The 24004-nt window shown below is 32.2% G+C and overlaps 1 protein-coding gene across 6 annotated transcripts in view; it reads left to right on the plus strand.

Moving 5' to 3' along the window:
• The first annotated feature begins 1121 nt into the window (after window positions 1-1121).
• The window catches only part of Eip93F (Ecdysone-induced protein 93F), an 87995-nt gene continuing 65112 nt past the window's right edge, over window positions 1122-24004 (plus strand). For 2 of the 6 annotated variants that reach the window (XM_085955016.1, XM_085955020.1), the window contains exons 1-2: window positions 1122-1358; window positions 4920-5238. In XM_085955016.1, coding sequence (XP_085811142.1) covers window positions 5130-5238 — 109 coding nt within the window. In that variant the 5' untranslated portion in view covers window positions 1122-1358; window positions 4920-5129. The remainder of the gene's footprint in view (window positions 1359-4919; window positions 5239-24004) is intronic. The other 4 variants (XM_085955018.1, XM_085955021.1, XM_085955015.1 and 1 more) reach the window with 2 other exon arrangements.

Raw genomic sequence — 24004 nt, forward strand, 5'->3', positions numbered from 1 at the left:
GTTGAACTATAAAAATATGTTTGTCATTTTTTTGAAAAAAAAAAACTTATGACAATACATTATTGTTATTGAAAAAATATATTTTTGTCCTGATATTAAAAAGCAGCTTAATAAAATTTAGATAGCATCATAAAAATTGCGTAGGTACCTATTCATTTTTTATTATATGTTATAAACATATAAACTATCCATTATCATTCATTTCCCAATTGAAAAGTAAAATCAATGTACCTTTCTCGATCCCTATTTTGTAATATTGATTAAATTAACATGCTACTCGTACGTTAATAACTCCGATGAGTAAAAAATGTGGCTTTGCCAAAAAAGCCTAGGGTGAAAATTCCCGACGGCGATAATCTTTGAAAACTTATAAAATTTATTTTATCTACCAATTTTAATATTAATTTGCTAAGTCAATTAAATTAAAATATTGAACTTAATGAAAATATACTTGATGCTTTTGTAGCACAAATTGTCAATATATAGCATTGTAATGCAATTGTTACAAACGGTCACAGTTCGGTGTTTGGTATAATTAATAAGTTTTTTGCGTTATAAAAAAATCATAAATATTACATTACTAACCTAAACATTGAAAAAATATGTATTTTTTTGTTTTATTTTTCAATTATGCTGTTAATGGTTAATGAAATAATTAATACAATAAAGCATTGCCTTTGTTGAAATAATTAAACTTTGAGGAAACAATGGAAAATTGCCCTTTAAATATTCTTCGTTGCGCAATATAATACTTTTTTTTAATTTTTAATTGAAATCCACCAAATATTACTTAATTTTTCCTTTCGACGCCCGCACAATGGCCACAGTGTCATACGACAGCGTCATCCACTACATTCACGTATCCCATCAATACACTCCTCTTTTGCCAGTGTACACTGACTCAAATCCACCAACACCCTTGCGCGAAAACTGACTGCTTCTTCCAATACAATCACGCTATATCAAACCAACACAGAGGCATGCACACAGACGGCTATGATGCATCCAGCCAATACAGACGTAAAATAAATGCATTGGACGCCGCGCTCGTGTATGCAAGTAAACGCATACTCAAGGCTTTAGCTACAGAAATCTAGTATGCAGTTTTGCCGGCAGATTGCAGTGTAGTTTATGCACAATTGCAGGCCGGTCGCCTTTGTATTTAGTTTAGACCTTAGAAGTATGTAATTATAATGTATGTTATTGTTTTCCACGCGAAAATTGCAACCGCATTCGGAATTACGCAACCCACGGGTCTGACCGATCTGCCCGTTGGAAAAGCCGGAAAATTCGATGGGGCGGAGGTTTTAAGCGAAAATTTGTCTTGAAAAAGCGGCACACACGCGATCTTGCCGGAAGTGCGTTTTCGATGGTTTTTATTTTTGTGCTGCGCGCAGTTTTTTGTGACTATTCACCCTCCTCTATAATCCCTCCCAATAATTTGTTAAAGTGCTAATTACATATTAAATTGTTTTTAACAATCAAAGATTTATTTTTAAATAAGTACATATTTAATTCGGCAGTGTTGACATATCATTAAAAATATTTCGTGATTTTGAAGTTTTTTTAATTATTGTTTAGGAAGTGATTTTTATTAAATTAGATATAAATCATGTTTCACCGATTTGACTCAAATTTTCTCAGTTTAAATCTTCGACGAATTGTTTCTTTCGATTGAAAAGTCACAAGTTTATATTATTTTAATAGCGTTCATAGCCTTGAAGAACTTGATAATTCTTATTTTTATTATTATTAAATAAATAACCACATAAAAATAACGTCATCCTTCGCAAAAGCAGTCAGTTATCAGTGCTAAGGAAATAAATGTCATTATGATAATATGAATTGTTTGTAGGCTACTAATAAAAAGTTTATTATAATATTTATATTATATGTGTGTATAATAAGTGTTTTTATTTTGACGTATTGTGGAATAGTGTGATAATTTAAAATATATATAATTATATATTTTTAAAACACTTTTTCAGGTTAGGTTATAATTAACATCTTTTAGATGTTTCTTAAAAACAACCAATTTTATACTTACTTATATTGGGTGTATTTATAATCATTTATTAGTGATTTAAAGTAATAGTAACCTCAACTTCTGTTTAAATTATTTTTTCAAACGCCGACGGCGCCAAGTTTAAATTTTGTCAATTTTTCTACAATATTCTTTGATTAAATGCCAAATCTTTTTCCAACGTTGGATTCATTTGTGAATAAATTGCTAAAAATCAATTTATTTTTCATTAAATTCGGTTTTGTATGTTTATTTTTAAATTTAATAATAATGTTTATAAAGCCAAATATGCGTTCATTTATTTACAGCGTTGATAATGTGACGTATTAGGTAGGTACCTACCTAAAGTTTTCTCAGATTTGTCACAGATAATAGTTTACGATAAAATTTTTAGGCTACAAGAAAGTTAACATTGTTAATAATTAGCGCAAAAAGTCGAATAACTAAATTATTGTATTCAAAATAAGTTTTCATATTAGTAAAAGAACTGCTAAAATAAATGAATTTCTTTATAAAGTTTTTCTTTTTGTAAGTGGAATAACATCTTAAAATTTAATTTGAACTTCAAACGCCGCTATTAAACCAATATAGACTCTCATTAATGTACAATGATACTAACTGCTTTATTTAAAACATTTTCCTTAATAATGTTTATAATAATTAAGATTATTTATTTTAATATTTCATATAAAAATTAAATGTAAAGATCAATATCCTACTTCAGTGTATTAAAGATAAGATGTTGGTACACGTAAAGTAGTATAGCTAATAATAATTTATTAAAGTCATGATGGATTACAAATTAATACCGCTTATTATATATAATAAATTCAAAAAGTCTCCATAATATTGGGCCTAACGTGAAAAAATCCGGCGGCGAACAAAAAACTCACTCTCATTTCTGTGCGAAGGGATCGTTGCGTTGTGTATTGCATTATTGCATTGCGATAAAATGCAGACGGTATTATTGCAGTCGCGAGCGAGTGAGTGCATTTCGTTTTCGTTTCGGAAAGTGCATTCGTTTATCGCGAAGGGCAGATGTGAGCTGTCTGGACAGTGCGACATAATAATTTAAAAACGGCGAAACAGCCATGGCCTTCCTCAACGCAACCCAAAAAGCCGAATCGACTGCGTCCCGTCACGAAAAACCGGCTTCCCGCGAATTACAAATACCCACCGCTGCAACGGAACTTTATACTGTCTGATAATGCGGGAAAAATAAAAATCATTTCTTTGATATTACAATATTCATTGTCAATAAATTATGAAAATGAAGATGAAACTAGCCTAATAAATCTTTAATAAATCCATTATATCGTGATCTGCAATATGTACCTAAATCGTATAGGTACCTATTCTTGTAACATAAACCAAGATATACGTTTTTCGTGGATCCTTTAAACTTGACATACGACCTGTTGCAATATCAGCGACAATGAATACCTAGGTACTGCATAATTAAATCAAAAAGAGTACATAATTATAACCACTGTTAAAAATTATATTTTAATAAGAAAATAATATTGTTATACGACATTAAACAATCCTCAATGTAACACACACCTACGTAGCTTTTCAAAAATACGCCCCTTTCTTGAACCATAATTATCTTTTGAACATTATTCATGTAATAAAAGTCCAAAACATACCTATATTATTATTTCTTTTAATAGTATGCAATATAATAAGCAAGTAATAATACCTCGTTGAAATTCATAAAAAAAAATATCAAACATGTAAATATATTTAGACAAAATTATTACAACACTCCCGTATTCCAAACAATTACAACAATGATATACTTAGTATTAGTATTATAATATGTCTATTGATACGTTAAAATCCAACACAAATAATAAAATAATTATTAATAACTATTTTATGTGACCTTTTTTCAATATAAAGTCCCCAGTCCCCTACGTTGAAACTTTTGTAATATTAATAATTGTTAATTTTTCTTGTTTCAATAACTTGATGGGCCTTGACCTCCTCTTTGCAATTCTTCTGACGGATTATCTTCATATCTCTTGTCGCGCTACACAGCCATATCAATCTGAACCGACCAAATATTCTTTTCTCCCATGGGATGCGTACATAGCCCGTCTTATTGGTAGCTTTTCGGCATTTTATGTACATAGCTAATATGTAATAATAATAAAGAGATTATTATATACGAGCTCTTCTAAACGCTATTTTCTTTGCCAGGCCCAATATCTATATTCTAATTTCAAATATGATATCTATTTTTATCCATCTAATAGATACAAACACTGCAGTACCTTTCTGCAAGTCACTTACAATTACTTTAAGGTCCAACAGTTAAAACCACAATACACTGTAGGCACAATTTAATATCTTAGGTCATTATTAATTATTAATGGCCCACTGGAAGGTTATATTATGCGTGAATTTTAAGTTTATTTTCTTTAATTAACTACAATATTCCACGTTTCATGAAAACTAGCATTTAAGCTTTTGAGGAACAGTATGACCCTGGAGTAAGCTTTTTTAATATAAGCATCGGTTAAATATACAATTTGCTATTAGTGAAAGTTATTCAAAACATTTGACATTATCAATCGTACCAATTTACGATTTAAATACATATTGTAAAAACTTTTTGCCGGCTGTTTACCATCAATTATTTTGTTTCGGTTTCTATTTCTTGGTATCTATAGACCTGTATCTATAAATCTTATATTTATAATGACAATTTGTTGATTATGTGATTATTAAAACAAATCCTATGACTTAACCAATACCCCACCCCTACTTATTTATAATCAGATACTAGGCACATACAACCAAAACATTTGATTTATTATTGGTCTTTTAAGTGTGTAACTAAGCACAGATGCATACTTAGAAAAAAAATTAACTAAACGTAATATTTCAGATGTTGAGACGTGTGTGCAATGAAAACTAGAAAGACAAAAAAGCTCCCTGCGAATTTAGGGAAAAATTTTCATTTAAAAGTAAGCGCTTAAAAAGCGAGTGTTTGTAAAAAAAAGTTATTATTTATTACCTCCCCCTCCTGTCAAACTAACTACCACATGAAGATTGGACGCACACACCCGCAGCAATTTCCAAACGGTGCGTTTTGCATATGTGCACACCAACACACGCGTACGGACACGTGAACACACGCACGAGGAAGGAGTGCATTTTTTCAAAGACGGACGTACTGCAGTTTCAGTCGCGGAGGGGAGGGGAGAGTAAGTACTCATTTGCCTTCATTTCATACCATACCATTATACAACATTGTGTACTGTAAAAAAATGTAATGCACCCGGGCGAATCGAAAAAGCGTCGGTGCAATTGCGACGTTTCACCTAATGCATAATATTAATATTTAAATATTATATCGTATTTTTTACCCACCGATTAATGTTCTCTCGAAGCTGTGCACTTGACCGCGCACACACTAGCTTTTGAGGAAGCGCACATGAGAAATTGAATGCTGCACTTTACTCAATGCCTCAATGGAGAAAAAAATGGACTATACATAGATGGAACCTTCCTTCTACGTTAGTCTGTTATGATATTGGAAAGTATTTACCAAGTGTTTGAAACATGGTTAAGTTGGTAAACTCCAAAAATTTTATATGAACATCGTTCAGTTGCCATAGCAATTTTCTTATTCACGAAATATGGCGGCTATTTTTTCATGTTCATTGTGATTAGTGATTAGGTGATTACTTACTCGATTTTTCAACTAAATAATAATACCAAAGTATAGTATTATTGGCTGATTATCTATTCATCTTGATGGATTGTCTTTTATACGCTCTGCACATGTCATAGCATAAATAAATGTCATAGCAATGGTGTGAAGTTCTGCTGATCAGCTGAGGTTGAGAATACGTAGTAGCGATGATTTATGAACAAGGAATGACACTATGATTGTGATGATTATTTTTTTACAAATACTTAATTCCTATCCCTCCCTAGATCGTCCTTGCAGCTCCTGGCTTCGCAGATTACACGGGTACAGACATAAAGGTATTAAGGTACAGAAGACACTTATGTCACTAAAGATTACTATTTCTTTAAACACCACGGTGCATAGTTACTACATCAGACCCGTACAGCTTCGTCGCGGAACAAGGAAACCATTTTCATTCAGACACGCGTATAGCCTCATGGAAGGCGGCCATGCACAAATCACGGCTATTATGATAGGTATACATGAGGGATAGAGATATGGTAGGTAGGTAATTCAAACCACTGTACAAATACTCGCATGGATTGTTATTATTTGTTCCGCGAACAAAACATCGAAAAGTCATTTCTGGCTATAATATTCTACGTGCACTGTAATATACGATATTGGTATTTTAGGTAGTGGAAAGTTGTCAGACTCAAAGGAGTTGTCGATTTTATGACAAAAGTTCAGATTGAAATTGTAATATCAGTATCTCAGCATGTTCAATATTTCGATACGTGTATGTAACGTTGTAACGTATAGGTATCTGTGGAATTTGTCAAATTTAATACCTCATAGTGATGACTGAATTTACTATAAGTAGAGAGTGAACCTGATTTTTTTTATTAAAATCGATTACTTATCAATAATGATACTTATATACAACTTGGAACAGACTCAAAAACATATTTATTTATATAGGTTCGCATCCTAATCGTAGAGGTGAATTTAATATTTAAGATGGTCAATAACACCAACATAATATTTGTTATCCGATAGAATTTGCTTTATATGGCTACCCATTGGCCGATATAAATAGTCAGTATTATCAGTTATTTTAATTAAATTTTATTGTATATAATCTTTTAGGTTAAACTATTATTTTTGAGCACAAAAAGCTACACAAAACCGTCTTATAAATTTGTACTGAGTCTACCAAGATTATTTTTAAACTATTTTATCCAATAACTAAGTTACTTCAAATTAATATTTTTGTATTTACTTTTTTACTTCTTGAGTATTGTTTTAAATAAAAAAAAGGATTTTATTAAAATGATACTTTTATTCATAGTCTTATTTTTAGTCCTAGAAATGCTGTATCACGTTTTACAAAGTCGATGCATGGCAGAGTTCTCTCGTTAAAATCATCTATATGGGGTCTTGGCATTACGATTGACAGTAAACTAACTTTTAGTGGTAATTTATTTATTTATTTAAGAATACAAAACATTGTGGACATAACAGATCTAAATTCAAGACGTACACAACATGAGATTTACATTATAAGTCAAACATTACCCTCACAAGAGAGAAGAAGAGAATATAGAAAAAAATATAATAATAACAAAAAAAAAAAAAAACAAAACATACTTAAGTACAATTTAGGTAATACGGAAAAATATAATTTTTGAAAATAAAAAAATAACTCATCTGGATACCATATCTAAAAAGGCGCTACAAATGTTGGGCCTTTTCTTGCGTACCTACTTCTCGGGTCTTTTCGGATGTCACGGTATTAAAAATTCTCTATAACTACTTACCTAGTTAGCAGCAAACTGAGTGGGTCTATTGTATGGGCCCTCCATTAGTTGAAGTACGGCCTTATGGTGAAGAAGGTCCAGAAGAAATTTTTGAGACTCCTTTACTTTCGGTTGTATGGATATTATCCGTGGCTCTATCCAGCTGACTTTTTCTTAGGTATGCTTACATACTGTAGCGTTTAGAAGGGATCTTTATTCAGCTACATTTTTTTTCAACTTATAATCGGCGTAAATGGAAACTACCATTCTTGGTAGTAGTGGCGTGTGTATCTCTGATAATAATTATCTTAGAAATCTGGGACATCCATTGTGTGTGCTCTTAAGGTGCAGAACTAACCTGCTATTAGTAGGTAATACCAATTGGGAGTGCAATAACTATTTTTAATCAAATCGCTTCGGATATTGATATATTCCACTTAATTTCATAATTACAAACCGCCACTCTGTGAAGGCCTTTATGATCGGACATGGTCGAAAAAAAAATAGTTACTCATATTAATATAACACTTACTTTATGTCATATCGTGAATGCTTAGAATTTATAATTTGTCGTGTAAAATAAATACCTAAATAACATTGGAAACTATTATTATAGCTACCTAAAATTACCACTATTTGAGGGAAGGTTTCGTGCAAATGCTCTAATTATCAGTAGATGCTGTATGTAGATAAATGTCAATTTAAAGATTTTAGGTGTATTTGTCCATTCAAGATTGCTGAAAATAAATCATAAAATATCTAACTAAGAGCGGAATGCAGAAACATTTGTCATAACTAAAATTTCCTTAGCAGAAAACACTATGCAGAAACACTGTCCTTAGTTAAGATCATTTTTATTGAAAATAATACCATATTTAAAAATTTTCGTTAGGTAAATTAGGTAAATTATTTTATAATCGTTAAACGATGACAAAAATATGACAACTGCATTTTAAAAATGCAACAACTATAAATACATATTAATATTTAATTATAATACTCTTATGTTTCCGTTATAAGTCATTATACGTGATTCCACAGGCACCACAAGATTTTTTTTTAACATGGTAACACTAGCATCAAGTGTCATTCTTCATCTGGTATTTTGTATTTCTGCGGGCTGGCGTATAAAAATAAAATAATATTCTGCAAGTACATGCCAAACGAATTAACACTATCAATATCCATATTGAGATACATTGTCAAATGAATTTGAGTGTATGGACTGTGTTATAGACATGCGAATTTATTTTGACAGCAGCTGTCGGTGGTAAATGGTAATAGAGAAGGGGGCGTGTTCATAACAAAAGTAGTCTATGGTTAAGGATTCCTTAACTCTATACTCAGGATTGTCTATAGTTAAGTCATCCTTTTCGGCGACTTATCCTTAGGAACGAAATCTTAGATTGTGCATTCCGCTCTTAGTACCTATCTTAAGTTTACTTACGCAAAACTGATAGCTAACAGAAAACGGGTGTGTTTTTTATAAAATTATTTCTCGTGGCTGCTTTCTCTTAGCAACAGATTACACTAAATAATAACGTTACTGTGATTTGATGAATAAGCATAATATTATTATACTTTTGTTTTTAGAAGAAAAAAAACAACTGTGGAATAATTATTGTGTCTAATAGTATATTATACCTATAAATACACCTATGTGTTTAATAGAGATTGTTGGTAATTTGATTGATTAAAAAGAGTGTGTACTTTCTTTGTACTCGCATAACGCTGGGCGTTTTATAATAATTAGTTTTATTTTCTGTTTTTTCAATGAATTAAAATTAATATCTAATAAGTATTATATTTTGTTCTTATTATAATTCCCGAACTATACGCATACTACACCCACTATGGCCGCGTGGCTTAAGCGCCGGTATATAGTGTCGACGGTCCCAGGTTCGAGTCCTGTTTTTCAATTTGTGTATGAGTCAGAGTATGGACCTAATAGGTTAAGCAAGTGGCTGACATCCATTTCTCGTAAAAATAAAATATGTTAATACAAACCTCCACTCCTTGGAGACCCATATGATCCTATTGGGATCGGACATGGTCGAAAGAAAAAAAGAATACGCATACAATGACCTCTGTTGTCTCACACGTGAAAGTGTAGTGGCTTATATCTCGTATCTCAAAAAAATACCCAAAAATATTCAATATACCAGAATGAAAATTGGAGTCGAAAGGCGGTCTAGCCCTGGTTAAAATGTGTTGAAAAAATCAGACTACACCTTCGGTTCTTATCGAGGGATCTTGAAGCAGACACATAATATGGAGACACATAATGTATCACAAGAGTGGCGAAGACTTCATACTAGGCGATTATTTATAGTCTACCTTTTTAAGAAATATAAATAAATAACCTCAAGACAGTTCATAGGTATGAAAGTACCAAGAGTAAACAGAGATAATTATAAATTTATTTTTCTAAGTGGCAGACCATACGTCTCTAATAGGATTCAAATACTTACACAAACATATTGTTATAGTATATCCAAGTTACTAATACATGCAAACAGAGGCTTGCATAATCCAAAGTTTTTTTATGTACTTCAATTAATGGTGTTTGTCCTTGCCACCTGACTCACTCTCTGCTTCAATTTAATATGAAACGAGTGAGAGTCATAAGTCATCATAAGGTAAAACTTATCTATGTTAACTCTATATTTGTATTATTTTACGTACACCATGCAGCACTGACTGGCTGAGTGGATAAGAGGTCCAGCTAACGCAAGTTCAATTTTCGGTGCGGCATCACTTTTTTGTAAAATATCTATTTTGTGTAGGTACTGTAGGTATATATGGTAGGCAGTGTATGTATGTTGTCTTTTTTATTGAAACATATTTTATAAAAAAGTAAAATATAATAATATGTTATGTTCCGTAACTTGTATGGCTGTCTACTGCCATACATGTCTATGCCTTCTAGCCTCACTCCGCTGCGCATTTTACGCAAGTACTGTATCAGTGGAAAATCCGTGGTATTCATGAATTGGTACGATCACCTGGGGCATCCAATGTTTTCTTTAATATTCTGACGCGGTATGTCCAAAATAAAAAAACAGCGCGGACGACACAAACGGATTCTAACGATCCTAATATTTATGACTGTTAGGTCGCAATGATTCTTTGGTGAGTGAGCGTACGTACATATAGAACGCTAGATGTTCATTGCTATTCGACGAGTGGAGTGTATGGGTACTGGGACATCGGTGAGTCTATTCTATACTTATCGACCGCTAAAGTGATAAATAGTATCACTTTATGATATGTATGTATTGAGGTATTATAATTGTTTCAATAAGTTAGCCGTCTAAACAGTAAAAACTGTATATCTCGCTCTAAAGTTAACACAGCCAAGAGAGGTGCTGTTAAAACATAGCACTTATTGTAACAATTACAACTAATTTATTGTAATTGTTACAATAAGTACTAATATTTCGATACAAACCTACCCTAGATAGCTGCCGTAGAAGCCGAAAAACAGGCTTGTGTATAGAATAGACGTTATATCGACGTCAATAAGTATAAGTACTACAAAAAAATGCGTTTTATTAAATCAAACGACAATACAATGCAGTTCCACCATGAATTGACAGTTAACAAAATAAAATAAATTAAAGAATAGACTCGCTGCTAAATTTTGTTCACCCAGCCCTCTCCCGCCGCCTTAAAAATCAATAAAAAAAATATGAATAGTTTTTTTGAAATGGACCCCTTACTATTTTTTCTGTGTGCGTGCCTGTTTCAACAGGTACCCTTCGTCACTGATGTGATAACGGATTGTAAAATTTCAAAATCTATCTATCAGTTCCATGCTCTTTGCAAAGTTACTCCAGTTGTAGTACTTACTATCCATAATCCAACCTTGGTAATGGTGATATTTCGACGTTATTTATCTGCGTTCATTCCGACTGAATCGAGTAAATGCGGTCAGGGTAATTCCACGGCCAGTCAATCCAAGCAGGTATCTGCTTACTATGTTCTATGTACTTACTCAGTCCATCGTCCGTTCGTTACTTCGAACAGGTTTTGTTTCCGCCGATGCAGATTAACTGGTCATATTAAATATATTCTCAACGAATCCATTAAACACTTAAAGCATAAATTAGATATGTTCTTCACGTAATCACAATTTTACTACCCAATAATAGGTACTTCGGAATTACTGTAACTAATTTGAACAACGACAAGAGCTTTGTCGACATGCATTCACGATGAATAAAATTTCAACCAAATCCACTAGTATTGAGGATTGGTAAGTAGTAGTTTTGGTTTAGGTATATAACTAATATGTACCTACTGTTATCTCCGGAAAATTTTATTTTTGCATACTTACATGTGTTCAAAAAACAGTAGGTAGGTACTTAGGTATCATACAAAAAACATAAATCAAAACTGGGCACAATGTTATATATTTCGTCCATGCGATTGAACAGTGACGTCACTCGCCTAGCCAAAATGGATGACGAAGTGCGACATTTTGCTATTACACCTGCGAAACATGTCGGGTGAAATTTGTTACGTGCAACTTGCAACACCGGCTGTTTTTTTTTCAAACTAAAATAGTGCAATCGAGTAGTATGCGGAAGTAAGTACATTAGGTTACATGTGTTTTGTGAATACTTATCAACAAAATCCCGTCGACATATTCGACGTAGGTATTGCAGTCGCGATGAGTTTAGATGTGCGACCCGGCCAAAATAAGAATATTAGCGTTGTCAAAAATATTGGCATTGCTCATCATACATAATTTTGAATAATATATATATATTATGTATGTTACCGACTTTGCAGTTTTTATATTATCCATTTTCTTCTAACATAAGGAACTCACGTTATTACTGTCCGACAAGAAGATCTAGGAAATAACCGGAAGTCGCTAGAGTCGAAGTGCGATTAACTAAATAGGAGGGGCTTGTTAGTTCAGAGTTTTAACACGTGGACAACTCATCGATAACCGGAAGTTGTTGCAGTCGAAGTGCGGTTAAAAACAGGATGGGCTTATTAGTTCACAGTTTTAACACGTTGACAAGAAGATCTTGTTCTACAGTCCCTACGTTAAAATAGCTACATACATATTTACGAAAATAAATCGTCTAATCTGTGTAGTTAGTGGTAGGTACCTACTAAACCATATTATATCACTATTGTTTTCCCTAACCGACACATACACAAGGGCACAATTGCAAGCCGGTTATAGTACCTACGCATCTAAACCCAAAATTAGAATTTTATTAGGTATACAATTTCATCCGATTCTATTATATTTACTAAACTCGAGAATGAGCTGTCAAGTTTTATAAATATATTGTATCTACCTAGGTAAGTACCTATTATGATCGAGCATTGTTTTACAAGCCGTAATAATATTATTATTTATAATTCACGCATATAATTAAATTAATACCTATCTTGATGCTATAAAATTCATTGGCGTCAGCTGACAGGTGCCTGTTTTATTATCCGGACCATTTTCCCGCGTCTACAGACGTCATCCGCCATCTTGCCAGCTTTCTCGCTCTTCCGGATATCTATCCTCTCGCTCTGCAGCCGACTTGCAGACTGGACGTCGGATGCTACGGTCCATGCCACCTGTTGGCCAAATCACGAAATACACTCACAGAATATAAACTCGCTCTCGTAGAATCTCTACCATAGACACACTAGAATTTACGTGTGTTATATTGTAACTGAAATACCTACTACGAATTATAATAATATTATACACTTGTAAGGTCAAACTTTATTAATAAAAGTTTTTTCTATGAATCTTCGTTATAACGCAACAATCTAATTTTAATTTTCCAAATAAATCCATGCATTCAAACAAATCATCATTTTAAGTTTGTATGAATTATTATACATACTTAGGTAGGTACATGGTTTAATTGAAACAATCTTCTTTCATACAGTAGTACCTATATCCACTTACAACCACGGAATCTATCACCAAAGTTGTGTGTAATATTCGTAATTTCTGCGCTAATTTTCTAACTCTAAGCAACGCATAACCTGCCTACTCCCACGTGACCTCGATGGTTTATATATATATATATATTAATTTACCAAATTGTAAACGCACTAATCTTGTTATTACTTTAGGTAATATTTTATACTCAGTTTCTGAGAAATACAGATCTTTTTATTTAATTTCAATATAATTTAATAACATTGTGGTGTTATTTTTCGGAAGCCCCCTTTTGTTTTCTGACGAATCAGTTGCGTCATTTTCGTCAAATAAATGCGCCTCTGAGTCGAATTGGTGAATGTTCAATAAAAAGGTAATAGGTATCTAGTTGTTATCAGCGCTCGAAATGGAAAAGTTTACGAACCGGAACGCTCGACAATTTTCTGTAGATATTTACATAGTCAAATTTTATATGTATTTTATCAAAATAAGTGTGTTAGCTTTTCTATTATAAGGCATATCTAGCTCAGACGGTCAAAATACTTTTTCCACGAGACGGACCGATAATTTTACCGATTTCACGAACCGGAACGGCGCTCTGATGCTCTCCGGTCCATTTCGAGCCCTGGTTGTTATTTAGTATAGATATGTACCTAACTATTTTGAAAATTGTATTTTAAATATTAAAACATACATAGTATATAAACATAAACAAAAGATAAATTAATTTATGTTTAGTTAAGTATGTTTTCATATTATAAATTTAACACCAATAATATCTACTTTATTATTACACTTACACCCAAAAACATTTAATCAACCTGGTGTAGGTACCTACATGTTATTCCACATTTTTTATCGTTTACAATCTGTACCTACACAATTTTCACAAGCATTCTGTTAAAAACAAACATTCGCAATTATTTATATGTAAACGCATCACTAATAATTTATTGCGCAATATTTAACTTAACCAGCAACAACTTAGTTGGTAGCTATCTACTGATTAAATAGAGAAGGGCGGGGCACTAAACTTTATCCACAAAAGCTGACTTAGATAACAAAACGAACTGTTTAAATAACCGATTCACATTTTCCTATGAATAATTTATTAAGTAGGTACTATTCTCACAATATACGTATTGTCAAACTACGCCAAAATGTTGGTGAAAACTCATAGTAATCTAACCTTACCTAACGAGATTAGGTACTTAAAATATTATTTTCCATGAGTATGTTACAAAAACTTTTGCTTTTTGACTCACCGTAAACCACCACCCTCAATCCACTGATAGAAGAAGTACTCACATCGCTCTCTCCACTCTTCTCGGTTCTTACATCTACATTATCAGGTACTTCTGCTAAACTTAATTTTTCTACTTACATACCGATCCAGAGAGCTTTAGGTTGGTATATCGGACTTTTAGTATTTCGTGGGTACTACACTAAACGGAGCGACTTATCCAGCAATGGTAATATAGCATATTATCTATCTCCACATCGAGCTCTCCATTCCGTATTATAATAAGTTATCTTCTTCTTTATCCTTATTTATATATAGATATATTAAAAGTATGTGTACCTCCAATGTAGCATAATATCCAAGAATCCCTGTTGCTCGCCAGTCATATTGCGCCTTCAGAGGCCATACGAATATCCCATTGTTCCGTAATTTCACGTGAATGATGAATCGATCTTCTCTAGATCACCAGAATGTTGATGAAGAAAATGCCGGCCAGACGTGACACTTTCCAGGCGTATCGGATACACATGACCGATATTTATAATGTTGCAAATTCATCTTAAAGTGACTAAAAATACATGCATAGTTTGCCCTTCTATATTTTCTGAGAAAGCCATAGAGAAGATACGCAGTAATATCCTTCGCGTGTATATGTTTAAGAAACTTAGCATAGAGTTGGTTTGAGTGTTGAATATATAATAATAATATTATGAAAAACTATTAACTTTAAAAGAAAAAAATAATTGTAGCGTAGTAGTTAGTGTCTAAGCTTGTTTTATAAACAAGGAAATATGAAATACACAATTTCGGGCAGTTAAAAAGTTTTTCCTGTGCTCCAATTTTAAAAAGAAATGCTTTTTCGAGCACGCCATAAATGGGATCGATACCGCGTAGTTTTATGTTTTTTTTAAGTTCACAATTGCTTTTACGGCACTGAATAAATTATTATACGTCATCATTGGAAAATGAAAATATACGTTTTTTACCGGTGGCAAAACACAGCCACAAAATTGCCGCTAACGAATTCATATTTCAGGGCTACCAAATTTAAATACCCAATCGTTATTTTTTTAACCGATCATTTTTCTATTTGCAAGATTTACTACTCATCTACTTTTCTTAATCTTGTAAATTTGGCATAGGTATCTAAGTAACAAAAACACTCTTTTTTATGTTACTTAAATGCAAATTTCTACTTACATGCGGATACTTACCAAGGATTGCAATACTGGTTTTTCTAGATTAGCATTTAAGTTCCTGGTTGCGAAAGATTGCTGAAAACAAATTATTATGAAATTTCCCTCAAATTGTTCTTTAAATATTTTCATAAAAGTAGTAAAAGTACGATGCTAATATTATAAATATCTATACCTACAGAATAAATCACGTTTTTATTGGTTTGAGTATTTTTTAGTTAAGTTTTTTTATTGGTAGATATTGAAAAATAAGTTTTGATTTCATAATACTGAGAAAATAAATACCCACTTTTATTGAAGACGTTTTTAGGAAGATTTTAAAAAAATAGTCCTTTTTATACTAATAATGTACCCGGTCATCTTGTATGCGTGTCAAAAAGTGGATGATGTCAAAAATCGAAACGATGCGATGCGCTCACTGCGGCCGCCAGACGAATGATGAATTTTCCTCTTCTTCTTCTCAATTTTTGACAATGAGAAAAAAAAATATTAATTAAAGTGATATTTATAATCAACTTCGATTAATGATTAAAATCCACGATAACCATGAAAATTGAGATACATGAAAGTGTTTTAATCCGGTGGATCTTAAAATCTGGTAGCCCTAATAATGGTTAATGTTGATTTTTTATCGCATGCTGTCACGTCACTATTCAGCATCGATTCTCTTTGTTGTGGCTTTTTAAAAATGCATTCGCGATCATAATCGCTCTAGATAATGCATTTTTTCGACTAAATCGGCTTTTTTAGAATTTCACTTCCTTTTGTTTTCAGTCACTGTGTATGTAGTGTTGTCACGAACACGTGAATGGATGCTATTAACAAAATAAATTATCCTCTCTCTGATTCTAAATTATAATAATCTTGATTGTTTACAATACTACCTATCAATTTAACTATATTTTGTTCAATGAATAATACACTTTATTTTAGAATATAGCATTCGTTATTAAACATACATAATTTGAACACACTTCATAAGCATACCTCCTCACATCAGAAAAAAAATATTGGTGGAACTCAAACCCTTAGGGCAGTCAAAACAGTATCAATAGGTACTTCTATACTTCGGTATTGAAACTTTTTCTTTCGATATGACGGCCCTACCAATACCTATCCGCCCATTGTATTAGTTAATAAATTTCACCATTCTAATCACGCCGCAGACGTCAGAAGAATTATCTCAAATTTTGTTAATGATTAATTAATGATTTTTTTAATAAACTATTTCTTTTATTCAAATGAATAATTCATAAGATTTTGAGAATGTAACATTCCATATATTGAACATACATAACTTTAAAACATATACGTGTTCAAGTTATGTATGTTCGATATTTTTTTCATTAAAAACATTATTTTTTTAATTATTCATGACACTTAACTAAACTAAAATTTGAAGCGGTCGTCGTGCCATCTAGGAATCACGGTAAAATATCTTCATTCCAATTCATAATAATCGATATATTGACGAAAATTGATTCTGCTTGATTAATAGGTATGATGGTATAATTATTAGTAAAGCACTGGTTGGAATAATCCGATGGATGCTGGTGCGAGTCCCTCTCTCTCTATAGGTACCTACTAAATATATTGTTTGTATACTATGTATTATAATAGGTGTATTTGTATTGTATTCCAAAATACTGTCTGTCAAATTGTCATTTATCTATAATATTTATATGTTATTAATAAATTGAACCATTTCCATTAAAACCTTAAAAACATTCGAATATTTCCATTTCAAATTAAACTTTCAGATATTATAAGGGTGATCGAATAAACCTTTCGATGGTTGATCGATGATCGTAAACCAGTCGTTCAAAGCCTATTATAAGAATAAATGCGCAGAAACTGGCAAAACACCATTTTGAGAATTAAAACTAGCTTCGGGATCCGTATTTAAATGGTTTCACATGGCGTATACAGGACCGCGGCAAGGGTGGCTGCCGCCTGGTTTCCAGCACATTTTTTTATTTAAATCTAATAAGGTGTAAAAATAATTTCAAAAACTTTGTTTAATATCCGTGATGCAAACTTATGAGACAGATTTATTTTCTTCAAATGTAATACTTTAATGGCGCAATCAATTTTCATACAAAAAATAAATGTTTGCAGAAACTTTTTATTTACTAAGCTATAACACTGATCCGTCCAATTGAGACTTGTGATGAATAATTAGTTCCATATCAAAGAAGTTAAACGTTTAAATAAGAATATACGTAGGTAATATTTGTATATGTACCTACCTATTTACATTTCCGCCCTGTGGTGTAAGCGCCGCCCTTTAGAAGCAGGTAAAACCTACAGATGTACATATTTCACAATTAATATCATCAAGAGATTCAGTTTGTATATATATAATAGTTTTTTATCGTAAAATGTGTTTCGCCACCCTCTGAATCCTGCCGCCCGGGTATTTGTCAGCCCCAACATTTCCGCTTACGCGTCCCTGGGCGTATACCTATAATTTCATCATATTAATTAACAATTAGAATAAGTTGCGTTGTATTTAAATAATATGGCACTTATTTAGCTATAAATAAAAGGAGTGATGGAAATTTTCAAATGTAGCTGTTGTATGGCTTCGGCATGTTTGTTGTACATTGTTCAATCAAACACAAGCAGCCTGATAGTAGACAGACAGTCTATTTAAATGTGCTATTTTCACTTCGTCGGAACTTACGATGTTTAACTTTTCACAGCTTTTTCCATTAGCACATCTTCCATAGTCAAACATGTTTGCAATGGCGATATTCTTTGGTAGGTAACTAAAAAAAATCCTGGGACAACCATATTTATGGGACTTAAATTTGAATTTTGTTTATCTTCAGTATTTTATTGATCGTGATATATTATATTATTACTTTTTTATAAAAAAATATGCCATTAAAGAAGACAAAATACACTAAAATAGATATTTTACAACAAAAAAAAGATACCCAACCGAGAATTGAACTTGCACTAAAAAATCTATGGCTCTATTATTAGTCGGCCGTCTTATCTATGGGTTACTGGACACTGAGATCACTGTGCATAAAATAACAACCATTACACAATATTTAGAAAGGGTAGTTAGGCATTGTTGTTGGAACAATGAGTCGTTTCGTATACTGAAATAGAGTGTTCTGAGGATCTCAAAGACGAATATCATCAAAATCATAGAAAAAACATCAGATTATCCCAAGCCTTTAGTAGTGTTAGTAGAAGATTTGATAGACTTGGATAAAGTATATCTTTTTTATGTTATGTGCGTGGTCTTGTAAAAATTAGAGACATCTGAAACATTTCCAACGATGATAATTTATTTATATTGTTGAATTTTTCCTGATTTCTCAGGTTTTGTAATTATATTTTATATTACTTTTTATTTTTTATAATAAGGAATTTAACAAAGTTTATCAAAGTTAACATAAACAAAGTTTTTTTTTATTTTTTGTTTAAATAATGTCTATTAAAACTTTCATATACATTTTAAGCAGGACTCGAAATGACCGGAGCGCCGTTCCGGTTCATGAAATCCCCAAAATTATTGCTCCGTCCCGTGGAAAAATCAATTTGATCATTCTGAACTAGATAAGCCATATAACAAAAAGATCTAACAGTTGTTTTTATAAAATAGAGATAAAATTATTAATAGTTTCGGCAAATTATTCGGTCGGTAAAATTTTCCATTTTGAGCACTGATTTTAAGAACCATAAGTAGTTAAAAATATTTATTACTCAAAAATATTATCATGTTTCTAGTAGGTAGGTAATGTATTATTAAAAAGTTCTTCGCGTAGGGACCTACTTTCATTGAGACAATGATGGTACTCGTATAATACATTTCCTGAAAAGAGCGCCTTTGTGGTCCAATTTCATCTTGAAAAAAATTCACTTCCAACTCAAGTCTTTCCAGACAAACTATTACACGCCTTTCTTCATGCGTTTACACAGACAAGTACATACTGACTGCAGAACTCCGCGCGACGACTATTTTCCCAGTGCTTCTCAAATGCAATAAAATAATAATATAATCAATCGTAAGTAATCAGTAAACGATGATTTTTACATATTAATAATACAGTCGTAGTGTCAAATTTGTGATTATTTATATATTTGTATAAATAATAAATACAGGACAGTTTTTAGGTATATAGTCGTAATAGACAACATTTTATAACGACTCTATAACTAAAAGTTGTAGTATCCAGCAATAAAATTTCAATATGTAGATATGTAAGACCGTTGGACCGATATGGCTTCAACGTTATAATTTGAAAACATCTGAGATCAAAAAGAAAAAAAAATCTCTTTTTGTAAAACGCCGCCTGATAGAATATGCACTTGTGACCGCTGGATTCGCGCCAATGTGCCTTGCTAATTAAGCTACAAGCATCCTATCTAATTACTACGAAATTAACTATCAGTTTTTACATGAAATACCATGTTTGGCTATCGGTTTTTGTGTCTTAAATCAAGGTATCAATAATTAAGTGCCTTAATAATTACTATCCGACGCCTAGATAAATTTTAGTTATAACGTTGGTACTTGCACTTGATTTTCAATATAAATAATGTCACATTCTCAAATCTTGTGAAATATTCATTAAATAAAATAAATAGTTTATTTTGTACTAAAATTAGTAAAATAAAACTCAAATATATAAATTTAGTATACCTACCTATAAGTAGGTACTATTATAAAAAAATAGTCAAAATATTATAATCACTATTACCAAAGATGCGACATGGCTTGGAGGTTTCTAGTACTTAGGTCATGGTGAGTGGTGGTTTTCCATGAAGCTGATGAGATGGTCGATTCGACGATTTGCTAGAAACAGAAAAAAATCCTGACAACGTTTCTATTGCTGTAGCTGTAGGTATTATATAGCAGAGCCAGCTGTCTCGCTAGGTCTTGTATTATAATAACACTCAATGGCGATTTTTTCACATAGGCAGAAAAACAGAAAGGGTCCGCAAAAACTCCACGTACCTAAACTTTCATCGCTCTTTGTATAATATTCATAACGATGCAATTATGTTTAAAGACGAATAGATAGAGAATATAATTATGTGAATAAAAACCATAATTTTATAGAAAATATAAAATATGAAGTAAGTATGCACGTTTTAGGAACACTGATATATTGGTCCTTGTTTTGCAGCTCCTTTCGCAGAGTAGAAAATTGAAAAACCCCACCCCATTCTCCCCTCCCATGTTTGCAGAGCATTTCCTTTTTTTATTAATTTTTTCCAGTTTTTAATTTAATTGCGGTCTCGGCGGGCGATCTTTTTTGTTTTGTTACTTTTCTGTCTGCCGCTTTCGACAAACTGCACTGCTGCACCGCACTGTACCCAAAGTCGACGTTGTTCTCTTCCAAGACGCTTTGACGTTCTTTTGTGAGCTCAATTCGGCGCGTTTTCCCTATTGTAATTTGAACATAGAATCAATTATGAGAAGGTAAAAGATTTTTGTAATCTGCCATACCCAACTCTATTAATATAAAACTTTTATACTACCCCTGTGTCTGGTAAAATTATGTTTTGCATACCAAATTCAAATTTAGTATAAAAGTAACTAAGGTTACGACATTTTTATCTAAACCAAAAGAACTTCAACCTAATAGGTATGTATGAAATTCTAATGCATTTATGTTTTGTACTATCCCATTTGAGTCGTTTTTTGCGAATCAGGTTTAGCATTTCGCCATCTTCAAGCATTATGCGCACTCACCAATGGTAAATGTACACTGGTCACTGACAACAAAAATTCTTCTTCTTCGGCCTTATCCGCCACTTAGTTGGAGCATATGGACACCAAGCGGCGCCTCCAAGAATCCCTGTAGCTAACCCATCTCTTGCGTCGTTCCAAGTCATACCAGCATCCCGTAGCTCTGACGCATACACTATATAGATAGTTTTTAACGGCCTTCCAGGACGCCGGAAATACAATTATACCTAAAATAATGACAAATAAATAAAAGTTTAACTACAAAATAATTCAAATTACAATTTATTTGATTTTTCGTTATATTATGACGTATTAAATCTCCAATGGTTGACAATATAATAACGTTATATACCTACGTGAGTTGTTGTTGGCACAATGCGATAAATTGATAAAACTATGGAGTTATTTGAAAATCACCAATCCATTTAGTCTTTAAAAACACCCGATAGGTATCACTATAACCGGAAAATAACTGAGTATATATTACACGGTTTATCATAGCAACAGTTTTCAATTCGATAATGCGTTGCAAGAGATTGCGAAAAGTGCACGTAGGTGCATCGTTTTGTTTGCAATTTAGCCGTGCGACACTAATGCAATAATGTTTGTATGTTTGGCATGGCGTCCGTCAAAAGAATATCGATCCAACTTAAATAGGACGCTCCGATGTGTATTTTTCTGGCCGAACGACTACCTACTCGCAGTACCTAACTAACTGCCCGCTTTTCTATAGCTCTGTTGTTTGTTTGTCTTGCGCCATTGCGTCGACGTGAAAGGGTTTTAAAGTAATGAAAATTTATCTGTTTTAATTAAAATATTTTCTCAATTACGATAGTTTTGTTTAGTTTAGATACTGTGTAAGTCGCACCTACTTGTTTAGAAGTCAAATGTGAGTCTATTATTATCATCATTGATAATTAATTTTCAATTTGCGATCACAATGATATATAAATGTAGGTAATTTTTTATAATATTCAGTATCTGACAATCTTTGTATATAACGATCATCATTTTTTTAAGTCTCTTCTAAGCAGAAACCCATTATCAATGTTTTTCAACTCATAGGTCGCGATCCTCGGGGTGGTTGCAAACAATAACTCTTGAATTCTGAAAAAATGTATAATTTCATTCAAATTTCTTGCATACTTTTCCATGGATAGTAAAAATAAGTCTCCTATCTTGTTTCACGTTTATCAATATTTCAAATATAAGGTCTCGCGATGCGGCGATGGATATAGTATCCACCAGTATAAGTTTTCAGTTAACTGAGGGCGCCACATGCTAATATTTGACATAATACCTACTATTTATATTGTAATGAGCTTAGTTCTAAATTCGGATACCTGACTATTTATGATGGTAGATCTATACCTACTACGTATTTTTTAAAAATTTTGAATATTGTTTGTCGTCAGTAACCTTTTTTAATCAAGTTAATATTTTTTGATGAACAAACATTATAATAGTCAACTACCCTTATATTTGGTACAAATGAAAAATGTTAGGTTTCTGCAGGCGAATACCTATACTTACGTAATTCTTTTCTGAAAAAATATGGAAATTATATCACAAAATCTTTTTTTGCAAATTAGTTTTTGTCATTTTTCCGCATTATACTCGTCCTTGAACATGATACTGGATCATGAAATTGACGTTACAGTATATTTACTAAAAATTGAAGGCAGCTCTACATTAATGACTGGGAAAGACAACAAGATCTATTGGATGCCCTCATCAGGAAACGAATGTATCCGTAAATGATTACATAGGTATTAATATTTTACCACATAACCAAAATTTCACCCTTAGATACCATTGACAGATAATTTAAAATCGTAGCAGTATTTTTTCTGTTTGTTTTCTTCGTTTTATTGTAAGGATAAATTTATAACCCAAAACAGCCAATAAAATCTCAACATTTTATAATTATCAAAAACTATAATTATTTTCAAACTATTAAGCCACAGCCAATGCGATGGCTCTCAACCAGACAACATTAGAGAAGATTTGTAATGAATGATAATGAATTAAATTATAAACCACGTCAAAGACATTTTTAAACTATTTTTTTCTCATTCTATTAAAAAAAATCCGTGGGGTCGCATATTACTTATCTACTACAAAAGGAAGTTGCAACATAAAGAAGGTTGCGAACCGCTGACGGACCTCCACAGAGGGTTCCGGGAATGATTATTAGCCATACGTCCAACTCATTTTGGTCAAACGCACATTGAAAAGTTGATTCTACGTCTGGTAAAATATCACTCATTCTGCTTACATAATAATAATAATAATATTATATTATACTTAATACCTACCTACCTATAGAAAATAATATAGTTTCAGACTATAATGACAATAATAGTAGTTATTTCTAACCGAAACTGTACTTATGTGTTTACTAAAATATATATTATAAATTATAAGATTTATATAAACCACATCTCCACGTACGTACATGGTGTCACGT

Source organism: Rhyacophila brunnea, unplaced genomic scaffold, assembly GCF_057557595.1.
Source record: "Rhyacophila brunnea isolate RB1 unplaced genomic scaffold, BYU_Rbru_1.0 scaffold_4, whole genome shotgun sequence".
Classification (NCBI taxonomy): domain Eukaryota; kingdom Metazoa; phylum Arthropoda; class Insecta; order Trichoptera; family Rhyacophilidae; genus Rhyacophila; species Rhyacophila brunnea.